The following is a 21,310-nucleotide window of genomic DNA, read 5'->3' as shown; positions in this document are numbered from 1 at the left end:
CTCCAGAAGAATGCTAATGTGTTGTGCTGAATAAAGACTTCTATATCACCACCTTCTGTGTCTCTCCGCTGACTTTGATCACAGACACAACATTTGGGGGCTCATCTGGGATATGTCATGACCTATTGTGTGGCCAGCAATCTCAGCAGTCTCAGTGGGTGAGTATTTTTAAGAGTAGCACCCCATGCTTAGAACTTTTTAGATTGGTGACCATGGGCTCGCAAAGAGCAAGACAGAGAGCTGAACTGGTAGATATAAAAGTGTGGAGTGTGTGCATGTGGGTTTGCATAAGGGACCAGCTATCACACAGTTTAGGATAGCTTTGTGAAGCAAGGCCATCTGTTGTGAAAGGTGGTTACTGACCTTTTCGGACACCAGAAGGGTGCATGTATACTTACTTGACAGCATTGTATAGTGGTATACATATGAGTTTCTTTGTGTGTTTTAGAATAAGTTTGTAACTTTGGGGTGAGAGTCTTTTCATATGGGAGGAAATTCAACAGGCATCATGAGATCAGTGACAATAAGTAGAAGATGGCAGAGTGGTTTTTAAGTATTTACTATTTAATTTTTATCCATCCTTTATGTTTTGCTTAATATGGGAATTAGTTTGGAGATATTTGAGGTAGAAGTTATACCCAGGTAGGCACCTATTGAGATTAAACTACAGCAGGTCAAAAATCTGACGAGGCATTAACCATCTCAACCTTACATCTCCTCTCTTTGCTGAGCACTTACGCTCCATGTGCCAGAGAAAGTGTGATCGCCCAGTGGCCACCCATTTCAATTCTACTTCTTATTTCTATTCCAGAATGTCAGTCCATGGCTCCTATACTGCTGTGATGAGGCCACACTCATGTTGAATTCTGTCTGCATAGCTGATGGCATGAACATAGATTTATTGAGCTTCTGGTAACAGCCACTCCCCCCACCTCTCACCTTATCTCCTTACCTGCCTATCACCTCCCTCTGGTTCTCCCCATCTTCCCTTTCCTCCATGACCATGTGTCCTCTCCGACTAGATTTCTCCTTCTCTGACCCTTTATCTCTTTCACCAAGTGACTTCTCAGCTCTTTCCTTCACCTCTCCCAGTTTTACCTATCACCTACTATATTGTACTTCTTCCTCTCCTCCCCCTACGTTTTTATTCTGACTTCTCACCTCATTTTTCCAGTCCTGATGAAGGGTTTTGGCCCGAAATGTCGACTGTTTGCTCTTTTCCATAGATGCTGCCTGCTGATGTCCTCCAGCATTTTGTGTGTGTTACCTTCATTTCCAGCATCTACAGAGTTTTCAAATGTGTGCATTTCTGGTTGCTTCAGTCCAGGAAGAATGTGGAGGCTTCGAAGAGTGTACATAAGAGGTTTACCGTGATGATGTCTGGATTAGAGGGTATGAGCTATAAGCAGAAATTGTGTACAGTTGTATTGTTTTCTCTGCGGGGATGCTTGACAGAATTTGATAAAATTATAGGAGACATAGATAAAGTAGGTAGTCTAAATCTTTTTCCCCAGGGTAGAAATGTCTTATACTAGAGTACACACATGATGAGAATGGAAATTTAAAGGCGATGTCGGGGGGGGGGGGGGTTTGTGGTAGTGTGTTGTTTTTTTTTACACAGAGAGTGGTAGATGCCCCTGGAACATAGATAAGGTGGAAGCAGATATGACAGTGGATTTAAGATGCTTTTAGATAAAATGAAAGGATATAGATCATGGAGTAGCAAAAGGGATCCAGTTAATTTGGTGTTATGGACTGCTCTTGCATTGCACTTTTCTCTGTTCCCTCTAATGTCCTGTAACCACCTCACAGAGCTATTGGAAAGTCAGTAAGGTTTAGCTATTCCCACCACAGAAATGGGGATTGAGAACTAAACTAATCTCCAATTTTGACCCATTCTGGAGTATATGACTCCAGACTGGATAGTAATGTAGTTGACAATTGACTGCTTCTGAAATGGCTATTCAACAATGAAAGGCAAAGACAAAAGAGGGGTGGGACTTGCAAGAAACACTCATTCCATAAACAAGTAATGAAATGATTAAATGGTCATTTACTGGAACCAATTGTATCCCGATTGTTTTCCTACATTACAAGAGATTCCAGTGCCAGTCAAAAATACTTTGAAATACTTACCTACCTTTAGGTTGTGAAAGGCATTCTAAAATTATTATAATTGTCGATGCTGATATCCTCTTCTACTCAGTCCCCCCCGCCCCCAAGGAAAGGGTATGAACTCATATAAGCTGAAGTCTGCCTTGGAATTTTATTCTGGTGCTGTTATGCAACATGCTGCAACAATGTACACAGCATAAAACTGATACTTCAGGTTTCTATTCATATTTGTGGTCCTTAATGACCTTATTGTTCCCTCTTCGCCACCCCATCCCCCTCCAATAAGTTGATTTGCTGAAATTTTTACTTTGATGTTTCACGCATTGAAAGCACTGCAGCATGCCGGAATTGGAACCACTCAGAATGCCACAGCACAGCAGCAGCCAGGAAGAAATCAAAGCTTTCATGACGTCAGCACCCTGCGACATTTGACACACTGAGAGGATTAAGTTGACAGAACTCGGGGGCAGAAACGAAAATGGGTTAGTTCTGTTGCAGAAGTCCTCACAAGATCCAGTCAGAAGATACACACGACTTACTGATCCAGACTTTCAGAACTCAGAATGAAATTCCCAGTGCTAAATATTGGAAGTACTGTATTGGAATTAGAAATAAATATGAGAGTCCCCAATTGCGGACCAGGTCTCACTTCAGTACTGGACTCCTTCAGAAAAAAATCAAAGTGTTTTGTATAATTACTTACAACGGCTTAAGAGAGCGATACAGCTTGCGGTGCTGCTGCCTCACAGCTTCAGAAGAGAGAGCTCAAACCTCATCTCATAAAAGACCATCAAAAATCTGTAGAGCCTGAAGATCTAAAATAGAAACAGAAAACACTGGGGGAACTTGGCAGGTCAGGGTGCATCTGTGGGAAGTGAAACAGAGCTCACATTTAAGTTAAAAGCTCCTTGTCACCACAAGAAATTTAACTTCAACATTATTTGGGAACTATTCCGACTTAGAGGCATTTCAATTATAATCCTATAGGTCGTAGCTTTGTTCAGTTGACTGTTCAGCCAAGCCCATACATCAAATGTCTGTACCTGCGGTTATTCTTGTACAAAGTTCAAGGTAAATTTATTATCAAAGTATGTATATATCAATACAGTCTACTCTGACACTTATTTTATTTTTACCAGCATTCACAGTAGATACAAAGAAACACAATAGAATGAATGAAATACCAGACACAAAAATGGACAAACTAACATGCAACAGACAGCAAACTGAAAATATAAAAAAGAAATGCAACAAATTATAATAATAGCAGCACACAAAATGCTGGAGGAACTCAGCAGGTCAGGCAGCATCTATGGAAAAGGGTATAATCAATGTTTCGGGCTGAGATAAGGGACTCGGCTTGAACTATTGAGTATACTTGACTCAGCCCAAAATGTCAACTATACTCTTTTGCATAGACACTGCCTGGCCTGTGGCATTCCTCCAACTCCTTTGTAGCACTGGTCTCATCTCGTCTGCTGGTCGCTGCATTATTTATGAGAAAATCAAATTACATAGTACGAGAATAGGTACTAGTAGACCATCTGAAGCTTTAGGTATTGGAAGGAGGTAATGAATAGAAAACACACACCACTGGAGGCAAGTTTTGCTTATAAAAAAATATACAAAATATTTACATAAGAACAATTTGAAATTCCGGTCAGTATGTCTACAAATTCGAATATATATATATATATATTTACACACACATAACTTAACTGCTTTCACAATTCTCCAACATAACTTTTAAACAAAGTAAATCTCTTTTAGTAACATATCAAAAATCTTTGCAAAAATAATCAGTTCTTGAGAAAATCAAATTCGGATTCTTCAAATGGGAATAAATTTATACACCCAACCGTATTAAAACCTCTTATGTTATTAAACATTTTGTTCCCACGCAAACTCTTCCATCTTGGGTGGCTCGCCATCTTGCTTCTTGTTTTGTTGGATGAAATAGTTGATCATCCACAGAAAGTGAATTCACAATACTTACTCAAAAAAACCAGACCCGTATATAACAGGATTACAATCCATAAGTTTTCATACACATTGTATTTTCTTTTTCAAAATAACACATCATATTACCATTTCCAAACACTTTTCCATTACACTACTGAACATATTTCACACACAAATTCATACACTCAGAACAGTAGAAGTTTTAACTCATCAAATCCCTTAACAGAACTTATTCCCGGTTACAAAGTAGAGATCTTGGACACTCATTTATGCTGACATTATCTCATTACAGCTGATGCTCATAATAGCTGTAGCTTCAATAGATCTTTTATTGATAGCATCTCTCCTCCAGGGATTTGACCCTGAAGTTTTCAAGTAAATAGAGTAGAGATACTAATAATTCTACTTTTAAAAGTTTATATCTTTAGTTTCTAATAGTTTGCTGTGTTTCTCTCACTTGTCTGCACACACGTCAGCCACGCCTCATTCTCTCATAGCTTTTTTAGCCCTGAAAGTTCTTAAAATTTGGTAAACCTCATCTCATCCCTCCACAGGTGGAGCTTTCTAACATTACATCTTTGGGTTTAATTAACCTGGGTTTCACTTGGATTTCCAGCATCTCCATATTTTCTCTTGTTTGAAATGATAGTAATAAATATTATGGAGGGCATGAGTGATAGAGTCCTTGAAAGTTAGTCATAGACTGTGGAACCAGTTCAGTGTTCGGATGAGTGAAATTAGCTACAATGGTTGAGAAGCCGGATGGGTGAAGGGTAATAAATGTTCCTGAACCTGGTGGTGTGGGACCTAAGGTTCCCTACCTTCTTTCTGAAGACAACAGCCAGAAGAATGCATGGCCTGGATGTTGTGGATGGTGGGGGTCCTTGATGATGGATGCTGCTTTCTTATGGAAGCACTTATGGAAGTAGATGGGCTCAGTGGTGGGTGGGGGGGGGGGGGGCTGTGTCCACAACTTTTTGTGGGGTTTCTGTTCACCGGCACTGGCATTTCCATACCAGGTCATGATGCAGTCAGTCAGGATGTTCTCCATGGTACACTCATGGAGGTTTGTCAAAGTTTTCAGTGACATTCCTGTTATGACTGTGAGCAAAGTCATTGGTGAGACACTGAAGCTGGTGATATAAAAGTCTATATTTGGCACAGCAAGCAGGCATCACTCAGTAGAGGCTCACAAACCCAAAGGTACATCACATTTTTGTACACTTAAGATCAAAGGTAACAGAAGGCGATTTAATACAATTTTCAATAGTTACATTGGCTTTGTTTCCTTCAGTATTTTGGATTGACAGAATATTCAGACACCTTTGTCACAAAATAATTCACACAAATAGTTTAAGAGCTTTTGGGGCAAAAGTCCCACACACCCAAAATGAATGTTGTCAGGGCTGTTTCTGAGTCCACAAATTTCATATGTACACAAACACTACTGAATGCCTATATCTGTGACTGTGTTTGATATGCTATGTGACAACATCTGTCTGGTCTGCCAGCTTTTACTCAGTCACAATGGTGCAAATTATGGTGCCCAAATTGGCTGGTTTGATGAAAGCCAATTAACACAACCCTATTGTTTTAATGTTTGGCTCTTGTATATGCAATCTCTTAGTCTGTGGAGCAGTCTGTGCTTTTAACTTCAAATTATATATATAATAAAACTGAAGGCTAATTGCAAGCTTCCTGAACTTATTTACATTTCCAATAAAATCTGAAGACAGGTTCTTGTTTGAACTAATATCTGCTATATTCACTTGTCTCCAGAAAGCTCATTAGCTGGTAATTCTGTGCAATTACATTGTTACTGGGTGGACTTGATCCCTTGTTCTGTTTGTGAGGGTGACAAGAAGATGATTCATATAGTTTAACCTGAGTCCAGTGTTTTCACTGGATGTCTTGCTGGGTTTGTACACAAACACAAGTGCCAGTTGTCAGAGCACCACCTGTGGTCCTACCCACCTGGGAGTGAAACCTGTCTTCTCAGGCTGCTCCCTTACTGTGACTTGGTTGCCTACCATCTTCTCTCCCTCATGCTCTCTGATCAGCATTATATTACTGCTGTTTTGTTCAATCGCTCAATGCGTTAACCTGGTTGTAATTGACCTTCACATTTCCATACAGTCTAACTAAATTGGCTCCAGTAGTTTCTTCCTCTCTACTTGCAATTTCTGTTATCCCATGTTCTTCTGTTGCTCTCTTTACCCCATGATCTGCACGCTCATTCCCTTTCTTGTCCTAACTCTCCTGTTTCTGAAGTTTCTTTACTTCAATTGCTGCTACCTCTGCAGGCAGTTGCACAACTTCTAAAAGTTCTTCACTGTGTTGGGCTCCTAAACTTGGAACTTCCTGACATGATTCACAATTGTTGTCCCTCTCCTTACCCTGCTGGAGCATGATATCTCCCTGTGAGCTATCGTTTCTACATGGGGATCACACAAGTTTGTTGTACCTGTCTTCTCCACGTTAGCTCAAGTTCAAGATTAATTATCATTCAACTATACATGATTACAGCCAAAAGAAACAGTGTTCCACTGTGGCCAAGGTGCAAAGCACATTACCAACAGTCTTATACAGCACAAAGCACCCATAGTGCATATAACTTATTGATTGCTCATTACACCACTGGCGATTAGGGCAGCAATGAAGGTCCTCCATCTCTGGTGGTGTTCAGGGCTTCCTTCATCATGTCAGTAGTTTTTTCTCAGTTTTAAAAGCTGTCAGTCATGCAAGCCCTGGCTGGAGGCTCAGGAATACCATCACACTCAGGTGTAGAAGGATTCTTCATTGCTGTTTCCAGAACAATTTTGTTTTACCAGTCAGGGTTGTTACCCCTCAGCCAAATCCTCAAATCTGGAGAACCAGTGGACTACTCTTAGTCTGACCTCTACCCTTTTGCCTGTTTGGCATTGTTGACCATACCAAGAGCCAAAGCATAAAGACTTGCCTCCAGTCAACATAGCTCTCCAGGTTATTGAGCCACACATTCTTCCAAACATAACAACAAGGTTGCGGTCTTCTTGGAGGATAGCACATATAAGATACATATAATTATAAGTCCCCAAGTGACATGTCTTGTGAATGGATGGAGCATATGAGATCATATTGAATATGAGCAGACCCAGAAACCTACAGGAAACTGCGCTTGCTCAATGGATCCATAGAGACATCGAAAAGTGCAACACAGAAACAAGCCTTTTTTTTCAACCGTCTAGTACATGCCAAACCATTTAAGCTACCTACACCCATTGACTTACACCTGGACCATAGTCCTCCATACCCCTACCATCCATGTACCTACCCAAACATCTCTTAAACATTGAAATCAAGCTCACATGCACCACTTACATTGGCAGCTCGTTCCACACTCTTATGGTCCTCTGAGTGAAGTTTCCCATCACGTTTCTCTTAAACTTTTCACCTTTCGCCATTAATCCATGACCTCTAGTTGTAGTCCCACCCAACCTCAACTGAAAAAACCTGCTTGCATTTACCCTATCTATACCCCTCATAATTTTCTATACCTCTATAAAAATTTTCCCTCAGTCTTCTATGTTCCTAGGAATAAAGTCCTAACCTATTCAATCTTTTCTTGTAGCTGAGGTCCTCCAGAACCAGCAACATTCTTGTAAATTTTCTTTGTACTCTTTCAACCTTATTTATGTCTTTCCTGCAGGAAGGTGACCAAAGCTGAACACTATACTCAAAATTAGGCCTCACCAAAATCTTATACAACTTAAACAACTAATTTCCTGTGCTCAGTACTCTCATTTATGAAGGCCAATGTGCCAAAAGCTTTCTTTACCACTCTATCTGCCTGTGCCAGCACTTTTAATGAATTGTGAACCTGTATTCCCAGATCCCTTTGTTCTTCCACAACTTCTCAGTGCCCTACTGTTCACTGTGTAAGACCTACCAGGCTGGTCCTACATCTCGCACTTGTTGGCATCTGCTGTTTTTCTGCCCATTTTTCCAGTTGGTCTAGATCCTGCTACAAGCTCTGATAGTCATCCTTGCTGTCCACTACAGCCCCAATCTTGGTGTTATCCACAGATTTGCGTATCCAGTTAACCACATTATCATTCAGATCATTGACATAGATGGCAAACAACGGAGCCAGCACTGATCCCTGCAGCTCTCCCCTATTCACAGACCTCCAGAGAGGCAACCATCTGCTACCCCCCTCTAGCTTTTCCCTCAAAGCCGTTATCTAATCCAATTTACTACCTCATTTAGAATGCCAAGCAACTGAACCTTCTTGACCAACTTCCCATGTTGGACTTTGCCAAAGACTCTGCTAGAGTCCATGTAGATAACATCCACTACCTTGCCTTTGTCAACTTCCTGGTAACATCCTTCTTAAGATTGGCTAGGCATGACTTACTATGCACAAAGCCATGCTGACTATCCTTAATTAGTCCATGTCTACCCAAATACTTATATATCCAGTCCCAAAGAATAAATTAATATAACTTTCCCATTATTGATGTCAGACTCACCAGCCTATAATTCCCTGGCTTATTTTTATAGCCTTTCATAAATAACAGAACACTATTAGCTGTTCTCCAATCCTTTGGTACCTCACCTGCTGCTAAGCACAATTTAAGTATCTCTGCTAAAGCCCCTGTAGCTTCTGCACTTGCGTCTCACAGGAGAATACCTTGTCAGGCCCCATGGATTTATCCACCCTGATTTGCTTTAAGACAGCAAACACCTGCTCCTCTGTAATCTGTATAGGGTCCATGCCCTCGATGCTGCATTGCCTCCCTTCTGTAGACTCTGTTCATTTCCTGAGTAAGTACAGATGTACTTTGCTCCATGCACAGATTCCCATTGTTACGAACCCCATAACTGGGTCACTTACCAGCAAAGATAGAGAGGTCCGTTGAAGTCTGATGGTACTATTTTTAACAGTATTTATTGGTAAAAATACACAAAAATAATATCAATGCAAACATACAGATAATATACGGTGTCAATACTAAATCTAAAAGTGCTGGTATAATAATAATCAATAAGAAATAAGCTCTATCATTGTCTAGGGGATAATGTATTGTCTGATGGAAATATAAAAGTCACTCAGTTGATTCACACTGCAGCCTTTGGTTGGAGTCAGGAGAGAGATTTTAGAAATTTGCCAGCTTTTCCTTTTTATGATGTCAATCCTTCGAAATTTCGTTGGTGTAGCCGGTCCTTTAGCTAAGCCATTCTTCCGTGGTAAGCCCGCCAATTCCTAGGCAAAGGAAAAGGAGGTACGCGAGCCCCACCGGCTGTCGCTATTAAACGCTGTCACGGGATTTCTAGCATTTCCCCTGGTGCGCCTAAAGGGGTTGTTCCCCAGACCCTCTTTTATTCTTACTCACGGGGTCTCAGATGTCAGTTAGGTTGGGATGATGCAATCCCTCAACCAGACCACTCTGGTCATCTGCTGAGGGCTTCAATGAATAGTACAGTACTCAATACACAATTCAGTCTCCAAGAGACAACGGCCGTTATCCGTGGCTTTGTCTTGCGGAGGCCGGGACACATTCCAAGCCTTGTGTACTCTGGACGTCTCTCTCTCATTTCCTGGGTCCCAGACCCGAATTAATAGCGATCTTGCGATTCTCACAAAGGAGGGGGCTACTTTGTACCCTTCGGCCCCTCAGAGTTGTGGCACATTCGTAACACCATGCTGATCTTCCAGAGGACAACTTTTGTCCCTTGCAATCCTTTTGCTCTTATTATTTCTGTAGAATCCATTAACACTCTCATTCACCTTGTCTGCTAGAGCAATCTCGTGCCATCATTTAGCCCTCCTGATTTCTTTTGTAAGTGTTCTCTTGCATTCCTTATACTCCATAATTACCTCATTTTTTTCCTACTTGCCTATATCTGCTATGCATCTCCTTTTTATCTTCTTAACCAGGGCCTAAATATCTCTTGAAAACCAAGGCTCCCTAAACCTGTTATCTTTAATTTTTATTCTGAGAGGCATATACAAGCTTTGTACTGTCAAAATTCCAGTGTTGAAGGCCTCCCACTTACCAAGTACACCTTTGCCGGAAAACAGCCTGTCCCAATCAACACTTGCCTGGTCCATTCTGATACAGCAAAGTTGTCTCCAATTTAGAATCTGAACTCGCAGACCAGACCTTTCTTTTTCCATATTTACTTTGAAATTAATGGCGTTAGATATCTAGATGCAAAGGTTTCCATCAACTACCCTGTCTCATTTCCTAATATCACATCAAGTATTGCACACTGTTTCATTGGGACTTCTATGTACTGATTAAGGAAACTTTCTAGAACACACTTGACAAACTCTGTCCTATCTAGTCCACTTACAGTATGGAATTCCCAGTCAATATATGGGAAGTTAAAATCATCTACTATAACAACCTTGTGTTTCTTGCAATAGTCCGCATTCTCTCTACAAATTTGTTCCTTTAAATCCCGCAGACTGTTGGGTAGTCTTATAATATAGCTCCATTAAAGTGGTCACACCTTTCTTATTCCTCAGTTCCACACATAAGGCATCATCAGATGAATTCTTTAGTGTGTGCTAACATTTTCCCTGAATGTCACATATAACACAACTGAACTCAAGAATACTGAGCTGCCAGTCCTGCCCCCTCCTGCAGCCAAGTCTCACTAATGACTACAATATCATAATTCCATGTGTTGATCCATGACCTGAGCTCATCAGCCTTTCCTTCAATGCTTCTTGCGTTGAAGTATATGCAGCTCAGAACATAAATCATATCATACTCTACTTTTAGATTCCTGACTTTGAGGTTCTAACAACATTTGACTCTGCTATCTGTTCTGGTTCTCTGGTTTCCATCCCCCTGCAACTCTGGTTTAAACATCCTCCCCCCTCATGTAGCACTAGCAAACTTTCCCGCTAGGGAAACTCAAGTAAGTGAGGCTGACTCATGAGCAAGGGTAGATCAGTTTTCAATACTAACAATCCTGTGCCCACTAACATTTCACATTGTTAACCCCCTAATAAACCTCTTCTGTATATCTGTGGGTGACCAGTACTGCCAATCAAGGCTGCCACCAGCTGTTTGTTCAACCTGGATGCTGGCCTTACCAACTCAAGTCAGACTGTTGTGGATTCTGCCTATTTTGGTGAGTGACTTTGACTCCTTCCTCCCTTTTTAGGGCACTGCCTTCAACTATGGCCTGAGAAGCCACAGCTGTAACAGATCACCTCATTTACCTGCTGAGCTCATCCAGCATTTTGTGTTTGACAACTCCCAATTCTTTTTTGAGAAAAAACTCTAGAGACTTGGTGAATGCCTTTTCTGATAAGGGAGAGGAACACACAACACTTTATCTCATATTAGACGTAACTCTTTTTGAAATACTCAGTCTTCAGCAGAGAACTTTATGTTCTCTGAGCGAAATTCTCCTCTCCTTTGTGAAGATCATAATGACTCAGTGTATTTTTGTGCCAAATATTACATAACTATGCCAGCATTGTATTCCGAGCCCTGGCCCATTAGCTGCTGAAGTAAGACAGTAGAGGTTCACAATATCAAATGTATGGCATTGAACTTTGCTGATATGAGCGTCACTGGAAAGGCCAACCTTTGTTACCTAACTGTATATCTCTATGTGCCTGAAGTAAATGTCTTACTGTGGATGTCTGTGAGACTTCTGCTCTATCCTTTAATTGTGATATTGTTTGCTAAGCTTGTTTTCAAAACACAGCTGCCACACGTAAGATCATAAACAGATGTAAGTAAGCTTCCAACTAAGTGTTCGTTTAACTACTAGTCATAAATGAGATTTAGCCTTCAGTTCTTAACATGTAAATGGAAAGCAGTAATCAGCTCGGTTAAAACAAAATATTGTCTATAGAGCGGCTTTGAAGGTGTTCTTTCTACAAGAAGCAGATGCTAGCCACTGTACCTGCTTTATTGTTCAAGATAGGTTGTTTAATTTGGGTTGTTTCAAATAGAGAAGCTGACTCTTAAGTTACTTAGTACAAGGAAGTGTTAGGGCGTATTCTGGAATTAGGGTGCAGAGCAAATATTAATTTCATCAGCAACCAGTCTTTAGACCAAGAAGTGGTTTGCAGATTTAATTTAAAAATCAACTCAGAACAATAGTCAAACTGGAGCTGCAGACTGGGGTTGATCATCAGAGATGTCTGCACATGCATGAATGCAGCCGTACAGATGATGGGGATTAACATTCATTTTGGGTGTCTAGAATGTTGGGAGTATTTAAAAATTATATGTGAGTCAAAAGAAACATTTTAGATACATTGTAACTATGGAATTGTCCTGCTGTTACCTTTGATCTTTGGCATATAAAAATATCATGTAATATTGGGGCCAGGGAGGCCTCTTCTTCTAAGCGTGTCTCAAATATGTTGCTTGTTTGTGTGCTGAATAAAGATTTATATCTCACCAGCTTCAGTGTTTCCTGGTAACTTGGTTCATAGTCACAAGAAGAAGCTTGCAGAATAGATGGGTAGTATCATTTATCATATCAATAACTGGTATGTTTATAGTTGCAAGATTTTATATACTCAAGGAAGTTAGCTTAACAGCATTAATTGTGAACTGTGAACATTATGCTGAGGTCTATGTCTCCAAAAATGTTTTTTAGACCATTTGAGTTGAAAGGATATCTGAGGAAATATCATACATGTGCATACCCATCCAAATGGGTGGAAAAGTGTATACAGTAGATATAGTGAACAGTTCAGACTCATTAGGAATGGGATAAAGAATATCAAGCAACATGATAGAAACATGGGGTGAACAAGAATCCATTCCTCCAGCTTTGGTTTCTACAATAGACAATTTGTCGTATGCATTGTGGTACGTCTTCTTAGTTTATTGGAATGTACCTGTGACTTGGAAATCCATTGAGTTTAAGAAATCTTTTGTGCTTTGTGCATTGCCCTTTATGTTTATGAAACCATTTGTGCTTTGTGCATTATATTTAATGTTTAAGAAATGCTATGTTTTTTAAGAAGTGCTTTGAGTTTTAGAAATAGTTTCTAATTTCAATATGTTTTATAATGTTTCAATGATTTAAGATAAGATAGAAATCCTCTGCATTGTAAATATGTTTTAAGAGTGTTGTTTGGATATAACTGTGTATCACTGTAAATAAATGAACTGTGTTTTAAACTACTTTGTTAGCTGGAAGTATATTTGCCTTGGTAGGGAGAGAGGACCCACTGTTCAAACAGTGGGTATTGGCAGCTAAACTCACCATGGAAAATAAAAAGGGAAGTAAACTAGCTTTTGAAGATTGGGTTGTTACAGTATAATCTCCACTTAGTGAGAGTACTCTTGCTATTTGTTTGTATATCCGATAAGGCTTAAAGCCTTTGTTTGAGTTTAGAACTTGGCGATCAGCAAACCCAATACCATACATAATAAGAGATTTGACCTTGGACAACATCCTCTTCTCCACTCCTGTGGGTTTATTAATAGTGCCCATTAAACTGCACACATTATGTACATTACTGCATGCAAACAGCATTGATACCTGACATGCATTCAAGTTCAATGCTCCAAAGTGCTTCCAAGATCTAACTTCCATGATGGACAATGAGACTTAAATAAATATTTTCTAGATTTTCAGAGTTGTACAATATTGAAAGAGGTCATTCACCCCACAGTCCACGCTAACTATCAAACACCCTTTACACTGATTCCATTTTATTCTCCCATCAGTTATCCCAGATCTGCCACTGACTGAGGGGCAATTGATCATGACCCATGAACCTACCAACTCACATATCCTTGGGATATGGGAAGAAATTGGAGCAACCAGATTGTCACATGGTCATTGGGAGAATGAGCAACTTCCAAGGCACCAGAGGTCAGGAATAAACCTGAGTCATTGAAGCTCTGAGAAAAGAAATCTACTGACTGCACTTTTGGCCATCCATGACATTGGCACTTGGAACAAAGCACCGTGCTGTGGTGAATGCCTGGAGGCTTGAAGCTTCTTGGTTGGTCTTTAAGAAATGTGATAGAACCCTAAGAATTTACACCATTGGGAAAAAAATAAAATCTTTTAGTTTTTAATGTAACTCCTAGTAGAATCCCTTTAATGAATGCTGCCATTAATTAGTGTGACCCCTTAACCCTCAGCTTGGGAAAAGTAAACAGATTGTGACTACTGACCAGTTTATAAAAATGAGATTAATATAATTCTATGTAATAGGATCAAGCCAGTCTAGTTAATGTTCAGATTATTATAGAGTAGAACAAGCAGAGGGATTGAATGTCCCTCTCCTAATCCAATGTTTCTGGATCTGTTAGATAATTTATTTTATACTTTCAGAAAATGGTAATTCAAGCTGTTGGTGTTTTTTTAATAACTTTTCTTCTTGTTGAACTTCAAGATTATAAATCCAGAGACAATAACATAAATCATTTCCCCCAGAGCTGCACGTCAACGAGGTGGAAGGAAGGGGAAGTGACCAGAGTTTGAACAGCAATGTCAGTTTGCCCAGTGTTCAGGAGGGGACGTTCTACTCTGAGAGGTCAGTGGCCAGCTGGGCAGTTTCCTTTGAACGGCTTCTGCAGGACCCTGTTGGTGTGCAGTACTTCACAGTAAGTATTCACCAACCTTCATTGTTAACCACCTGACACTCACCTGCCAGACTGACTTTATGCTATGGAACTTCCTGCAATGCCAGGACCATTTTGGATTCTTTACTCTACTGCCTGGCTCCTTATCACTTCCTGTTTCATCCATTGTTGCATCCAACAGTTGGGAGGCACTTATGGACTTTTTACACAAATATCAACCCAGTTGTTCAGCTAAATTCTTTTTTTTATTCCTTTTCCAAATAAGTCACAGGTCTCTATTAGTTAATTCATTCACTACATTGAAAGCAGCTCTCATTTTGTCAAGTTGGATATTGGCTATTTTTCTACCAAACTCCTCACTTCTGTGAAAGGGGTATAATCTTCCATTGATTCCAGTCTCCTAATAATCTCTACCACCTTTCTGGAATAAAGATGTCTCTTTAGCCTGAATCCAACACACCAGCTTTCTCAGTGTATTACTCCATCTTTGGTCATGCTTATGGTCAAACGTCTGAACAAAAACTTCTTTGATTCATTATCTGTTTGCTTTATAGCCCAGATGAAGGGTCTTAAACCAAAACACTGAGAGTCCATTTCTTTCCACAGCTGCTGCCGGGCATGTTGAGTTCCTCCTGCAGTGTATCCCTTTTCCAGAGTCCAGCATTTTTGTATTTTATGTCACTGTCTTGCTTTAGACTTCTCTGAATTACCATGGGAGAGTTTTGTTTTTCTAAGTGATGCTCAATAAAAATGAGTCACTCTTGATTTTAGATTGGGTGATATTTAGTGAGTTAAATCCTAAAGTCTAGTAATTTGTCTTGCATACAAGTGTAGTGTATGTGTACACAGGTGCAATGAAAAACTTACATGCAGCAACTTGACCGACACTACAAAGTGATTTAAATTAATTACAAATATAAAACACTAAATAATTCATTGCATAAGTAATCTCCCCCTACAAGTCAGTATTTAGTAAATGCACGTTTGGCAGCAATTTCAACCTTCAGTCTATGCAGACAGTATCAGCTTTGCAAAGCTGAACACTGCAAGTTTCCCCCATTCTCCTTGACAAAACTGCTCAAGCTCTGTGAGATTGTATGGGGATCATGAGTGAACACCCCTTTTCAAGCCCAGCCACAAATTTTCAATTGGATTGAGGTCTGGCATCTGACCTGGACACTTTCACTTCAGGACAGTAACTTTGACTTTATGCTTGTGGTCATTGTCTTGCTGGAAACAGATTTTCTCCATAAATCACAGTTCTCTTGCTGACTGCATTAGGTTTTCCTCCAGGATTTCCCTGCATTTTGCTGCGTTCATTTTACCCTCTACCTTCACAAGCCTGCTATAAAGCATTCCCAAAGCATGATGCAGCTGCCACCATGCTTCACAGTACGGATGCTGTGTTTTTGATGATGTGTGGTATTTGGATTACATCAAAAATACCATTTAGACTGACGATCAAAAAGCTCAATTTTGGTTTCGTCAAACTATTGAAACTTCTTCCAGCTGACTTCAAAGACTTCCACAAGCCTCCTGGCAAACTCTAGTCAAGATTTGAGTCAACATCAGTCTATGAAAGAGAAGTGGGGTCCAGCAAATTTAGTAGCATTTTCTGGGGTGGGCAGATAACAGGAAACCCTAGTGGGTAGTGTGTATTTGGACTTTCAGAAGGCACTTAATAGGTGTCTCACTATAGGTTGCAGGTTGAGGTAAGGGGACAAGTATTGACATTAATATATCAGTGTTGCTAAAGGATTGGTTAATTGACAGTAAACAGTGCAGAGAAGTGGATCATTTTCATGGAGACAAGTTGTAACACAGATCAATGCTGGGGCCTCATCTAATAACAATATTAATGATTTGGGAAATTATATGGGGGTGTTTTTTCCAAAGTATAGGCCAAATCCAGGCAAAAGGACTCGGGACTGAGAGAGTATCGAAGCAGAAGGGCCCAGATCCGAAAGCAAGGAAAGACTTGAGGTTTAACCGATTGAAGTGCTGGACCAGATTGAAAAGATCAGGATGTCAGGGCTGGAGGAGAAAGATGAGCTAGTTCAGCTCGATGTTCCATGAGGTTTACTTGTCTCTGCACTGTGGCCTGCAACTAACAGGCTCTTAGATTACCTGTAGTGATGATTGTCTTTGTGGCTGTGGACTCACTTCCGTGAACTTCAGTCTGATCTTATTTTCTTACTTTTATTGTTTGAAAGATTTGTTTTTTTCTGCACATAGTCTTATTTTAATGTGCTCCACTAGGTTTCTTTGTTTTGTAGGCTCTTGTAAGGAGACAAATCTTAGGGTTATATAATGTATACATACTTCGATAATAAATGTACTTTGAATATTTATTTGACCAATAAATCCACACATGAATGAAATTGGAATTTATTGTCAACAGTTTTTCCTCTATGAATGTTTTTTTAAGAAATTTATTAGCTGTAAGAACTGGATGTTTCTGGCAAGGTATTATGGCTTCTTAGAACACTTTAGAGGCCATTTCTTGTGGGGAGGAAGCCAAGTACAGGCCAGAACAAATGAAAGTGACAGAGATCCTTCCTGTATGATGTTAGTGATCCAACACTTGTTTCGAAAATTTTGTTTCACTATTGCCACAAACATTTTTTCCAGATTTATACAGATACTTGCTTTTAAGTTCTCCAATAGAGAGTTCAATGTATTATTCAAAACATATTTTTGAAGAATGTAAGTATTTCAGGACATTCCAGAACTGCTCTTAAGTTGGTGTTACATTTGGAAGTGATTCTAAGCTTGATTAGAAACTCTCTGATCTGTGCGTTATGTTGCTGCAAGTGGTTCAGAATTCCATCTTCTGGAGGCCTGGGTATGATGCCCACTAAACATTTTTGCCTCATCTAAAAGGACGATGCCTAAACATGGCACTCAGGAATTGAGTTGTTCCCGTTATTTGCTTGATATAGAATCTGTATCCCTCCTTACACTATAAGACTGTTGATCCAGAAGTATAAATCACTCTTTAAAATGTAACTTTTAAATCTGGCTTTAAGTTCATTAATGACCGATTATGCCATGTCAAAGTGCCTTATGATATTTAAGGTATAGGTACTAAATTCAAGATATTTCTCCAGTGATAGTGGTTCAGACGGGAGCGATGTTAAAGAGATTATCTGTTAGGTTATCTGGATCTCTAAAGTGGAATTGTGCTGGTCACCCTCATGAACCTTCCCCATTTTACTGTGACTGATATGTTTCATCTTACCTCAGGAGTTTTTAAAGAAGGAATTCAGTGCAGAAAACATATTATTTTGGCAAGCCTGTGAACGTTTCCAGAAGATTCCAAAAGATGACTTGGAACAGGTGAGTGCAAGTTTGCTGCATTTGTTTCCCTGCAGCTGCAAGCTTCTTCTCCAGAGGCCTGGGTTGTGGTTAGAGTAAACCTGCCTCTGCCTGTGTAGTCTCTTGAAGGGCACAGCCTTTGAGTTCAGGCCTGAATTATGAGGACCCTGTTCCCAAAGTCAGGGGGTCCTCAGCAAGGTGCAGTTTCCACTTCCTCTTGCCTACTCCCATTTTAGAAACCACATCTGTAAATATTCTGTGTTGGTCTGAAGCCAATCCTGAGCTGTGGTTTGGATGATGCTATCATAGTATGTTTCAATATACTTTACATGGGTGGATCTGTGGTATCCTGATAGTCATATAATACAATGACGATTCAAACAGTCAATCTGCATCAATTAGGGTGCAGTAGACTTAGACACTGGCTAGAGTGGGCATCACAGCAGAGTAGCTGCTTTGCAGCTCTATAAACCATTAACACCCACTGTCCTTCTGTGTGGAGTTTTCATGCTCTCATGGGTTTCCTCCAGGTGGTCTGGTTTCTTTCAGCATCACTAGGAGGTGTGGGGTAGTGGGTTAATTGGCTAAGATCAATTGGGTAGAATCCTGTGGAGGTTGATGGCAATGTGAGGAGACAAGTAACATGGGACATCACTGAGGGAAGGGAATTGCTCTATGAAGCTGCTTAAACTGGATAGGCTGATATGAACTCCTTCTATGCTAATATGGAAACGATAAGTATTAGTAATTGGGAGCTTTGAGAAGTAAAGTTCTCAAGTCATCTTATTTTTGTCATTGTCAAATTTTTTATGGACCTTAAATCTCCCTCTGTTTCCACGTGTGTTTATTACCTTTTAGAAAATCATCAAGTTGAACATTTTCAAGTGCAAAATGGATAATATTAATCTTCTGCATGTTAATTCTATTTGGCACTGTTTAGCCCACCTACTTCATGCTTCAAGTACAATTTTCTGCTTTCACCAACACTATTTACTGTACCACCTAACTTGCTATAATTAGCAAATGGATATAAGGTTCTCTATTCTTTCAGCTAAAAGAGTTGAAGCCTCAGTACTGTCCAAAAGAGTCCCTTTCTGTCATTTAATTATACCCATTATCATTGTTTCCTTATCTCTTACAGCCCAGCGAACTGCCTCCTCAAGTCAGAACACCTTTGCCAATTATATACGCAGCCTTATTAAATGTGTTTTGCAAAACGATATAAACAACACATAGGTACCCCTGCAGTGACTCCATTAGTGACCTCAAAACACTCAGCTGGTTTTCCAGGCATTCCAAACTTGGGCAAGGCACTCCAAATGCTGGAGGAACTCATCAGCTCAGACAGCACGAAACTGGGCATGAGGCTTTCCAATCACTTCATTGTTCAAGATGCCACTCACTCTGCCCCTGAGTATTTCAGGAACCCACGCATAATGATCTATAGATAAAATGTCATATAACTTTCTAAGCAACGCTCAAAGGCACTGGACGAATGTTATATGATGCTTCAGATTTCCAGCATCCGCAGTCTCTCTTTAATTCTCTAATTTACGTGTCTAATGCTTCTTAAATAATGGAATGGAACTAAGAATTTCTGATCCAGGTTATTTCCTGAATTGGGGTAAATATTGTTTACCTTTTAAATCTCTGGAATTAAAAGTGTCAGACCTGATTCCTTCCACAAACAAGAGAAAATCTACAGATGCTGGAAATCCAAGCAACACACACAGAATGCTGGAGGAATAACAGAGTGACAACACCATCACCAGCAATTCAAGTAGGTTGACTCTGTGGTTAAGAAGGCATACAGAGCATTGGCCTTCATCAACCGTGGGATTGAGTTCAAGAGCTGGGAGGTAATCTTACAGCTCTATAGGACCCTGGTCAGGCCCCACTTGAAGTGCTGTGCTCAGTTCTGGTCACCCCACTACAGGAAGGATGTGTAAACTATAGAGAGGGTGCAGAGGAAATTTACAAGGACGTTTCCTGGATTGGGGGCATGCCTTATGAGATATGTTGAGTGAACTCGGCCTTTTCTCCTTGGAGTGTCGGAGGATGAGAGGTGACCTGATAGAGGTGTACAAGATGATGAGAGTCATTGATCATGTGGATAGTCAGAGGCTTTTTCCCAGGGCTGAAATGACTAACATGAGGGGGCATTGTTTTAAGGTGCTTGGAGGTAGGTACAGAGGAGATGTCAGGGGTAAGTTTTTTTATGCAGAGAGTGGTGAGTGTGTCGAATGGGCTGCTGGGAATGATGGCAATGAGGCAATGAGGCAGATATGAAAGGGTCTTTTAAGAGACTCCAGGACAGATACATGGAGCTTAGAAAAACAGAGGGCTATGGGTAACCCTAGGTAATTTCTAAGGTAAGGACATGTTCAGCACAGCTTTGTGAGCTGAAGGGCCTGTATTGTGCTGTAGGTTTTCTATGTTTCTATGTTTAACTCAGCAAGCCAGGTAGCACCTATGGTAAAGAGAATACTCGATGTTTCAGGATGGGGAGATGCTCCATCAGTCCTCTTTTCCATAGATGCTTTCTGGCCTGCTGAGTTCCTCCAGCATTTTGTGTGTGAGACCTGATTTCTTCCCTGGATTCATTTTAGTTTTCTGGACATCTATGTTGTTTGACTTACTATGAAGATTGATAACTTGAATGACTTGTTACCACATTGATTAGCTAAAGCAATTAGCCTTGTTACAGTCAGAGAAAATTTGATATGGTGAGGGAAAACTATTTTCTGATTAATAATTGCTTCTTATTTGTTTGACTTCCACATAATGTACATATACAGAATAGCATTGCTTTGACCTAACTCTTTTTGTCCTGTGTTCAGCTTTCACAGATTGCTGGTGAGATTTACAGCACATACCTCTCCAGCAGCTCCCTCTGTCCTATCAACATTGACAGTCAAGCCCAGCTTGAGGAGGATATCCTTAATGACCCCCGGTCGGATATGTTTAAGGCACAACAGCTTCAGGTACCATCTATCATCTCACTCTGCTTTATGACCATATATCAAGCTATTAATAGATTAAGCTGCCTTTCATATCTGCAGTCTTCAGAGCCAATACCTTCAGGATGTGCTTGTATGAAAAACTCTGTTTGCTACACATATAACTTGCCCAGTCGTTAAGAGTACTGTATTCTGAATATTTTTAATTTAAACTGCTTTTTCTTCTCAAAATTTTTGGAAGTACTTCTAGAACGTAATCACTGTCAACTTCAGACACACAGTTTGTACAGTGAGGTCCAACAAATAACAACCAGATAACATCCAGTTAATCTCCTTTACTGGTGATTTTGACCTGTTCTGTCAGATCTCCTGGTAGTCACAGTTTGT

General features: G+C 40.2%; 1 protein-coding gene across 4 annotated transcripts in view; it reads left to right on the top strand.

Annotated features, from left to right (window-relative positions):
• Positions 1-21,310, top strand: part of LOC132405307 (regulator of G-protein signaling 14-like) — a 123,555-nt gene that overhangs the window by 57,462 nt on the left and 44,783 nt on the right. For all 4 annotated transcript variants that reach the window (XM_059990011.1, XM_059990009.1, XM_059990010.1 and 1 more), the window contains exons 3-5: positions 14,497-14,666; positions 17,892-17,984; positions 20,804-20,947. In XM_059990011.1, coding sequence (XP_059845994.1) covers positions 14,497-14,666; positions 17,892-17,984; positions 20,804-20,947 — 407 coding nt within the window. The remainder of the gene's footprint in view (positions 1-14,496; positions 14,667-17,891; positions 17,985-20,803; positions 20,948-21,310) is intronic.

The sequence above is a fragment of the Hypanus sabinus genome, chromosome 15, assembly GCF_030144855.1.
Source record: "Hypanus sabinus isolate sHypSab1 chromosome 15, sHypSab1.hap1, whole genome shotgun sequence".
In the NCBI taxonomy this organism is placed as follows: domain Eukaryota; kingdom Metazoa; phylum Chordata; class Chondrichthyes; order Myliobatiformes; family Dasyatidae; genus Hypanus; species Hypanus sabinus.
This window is presented reverse-complemented; position numbering and strand designations above follow the sequence as displayed.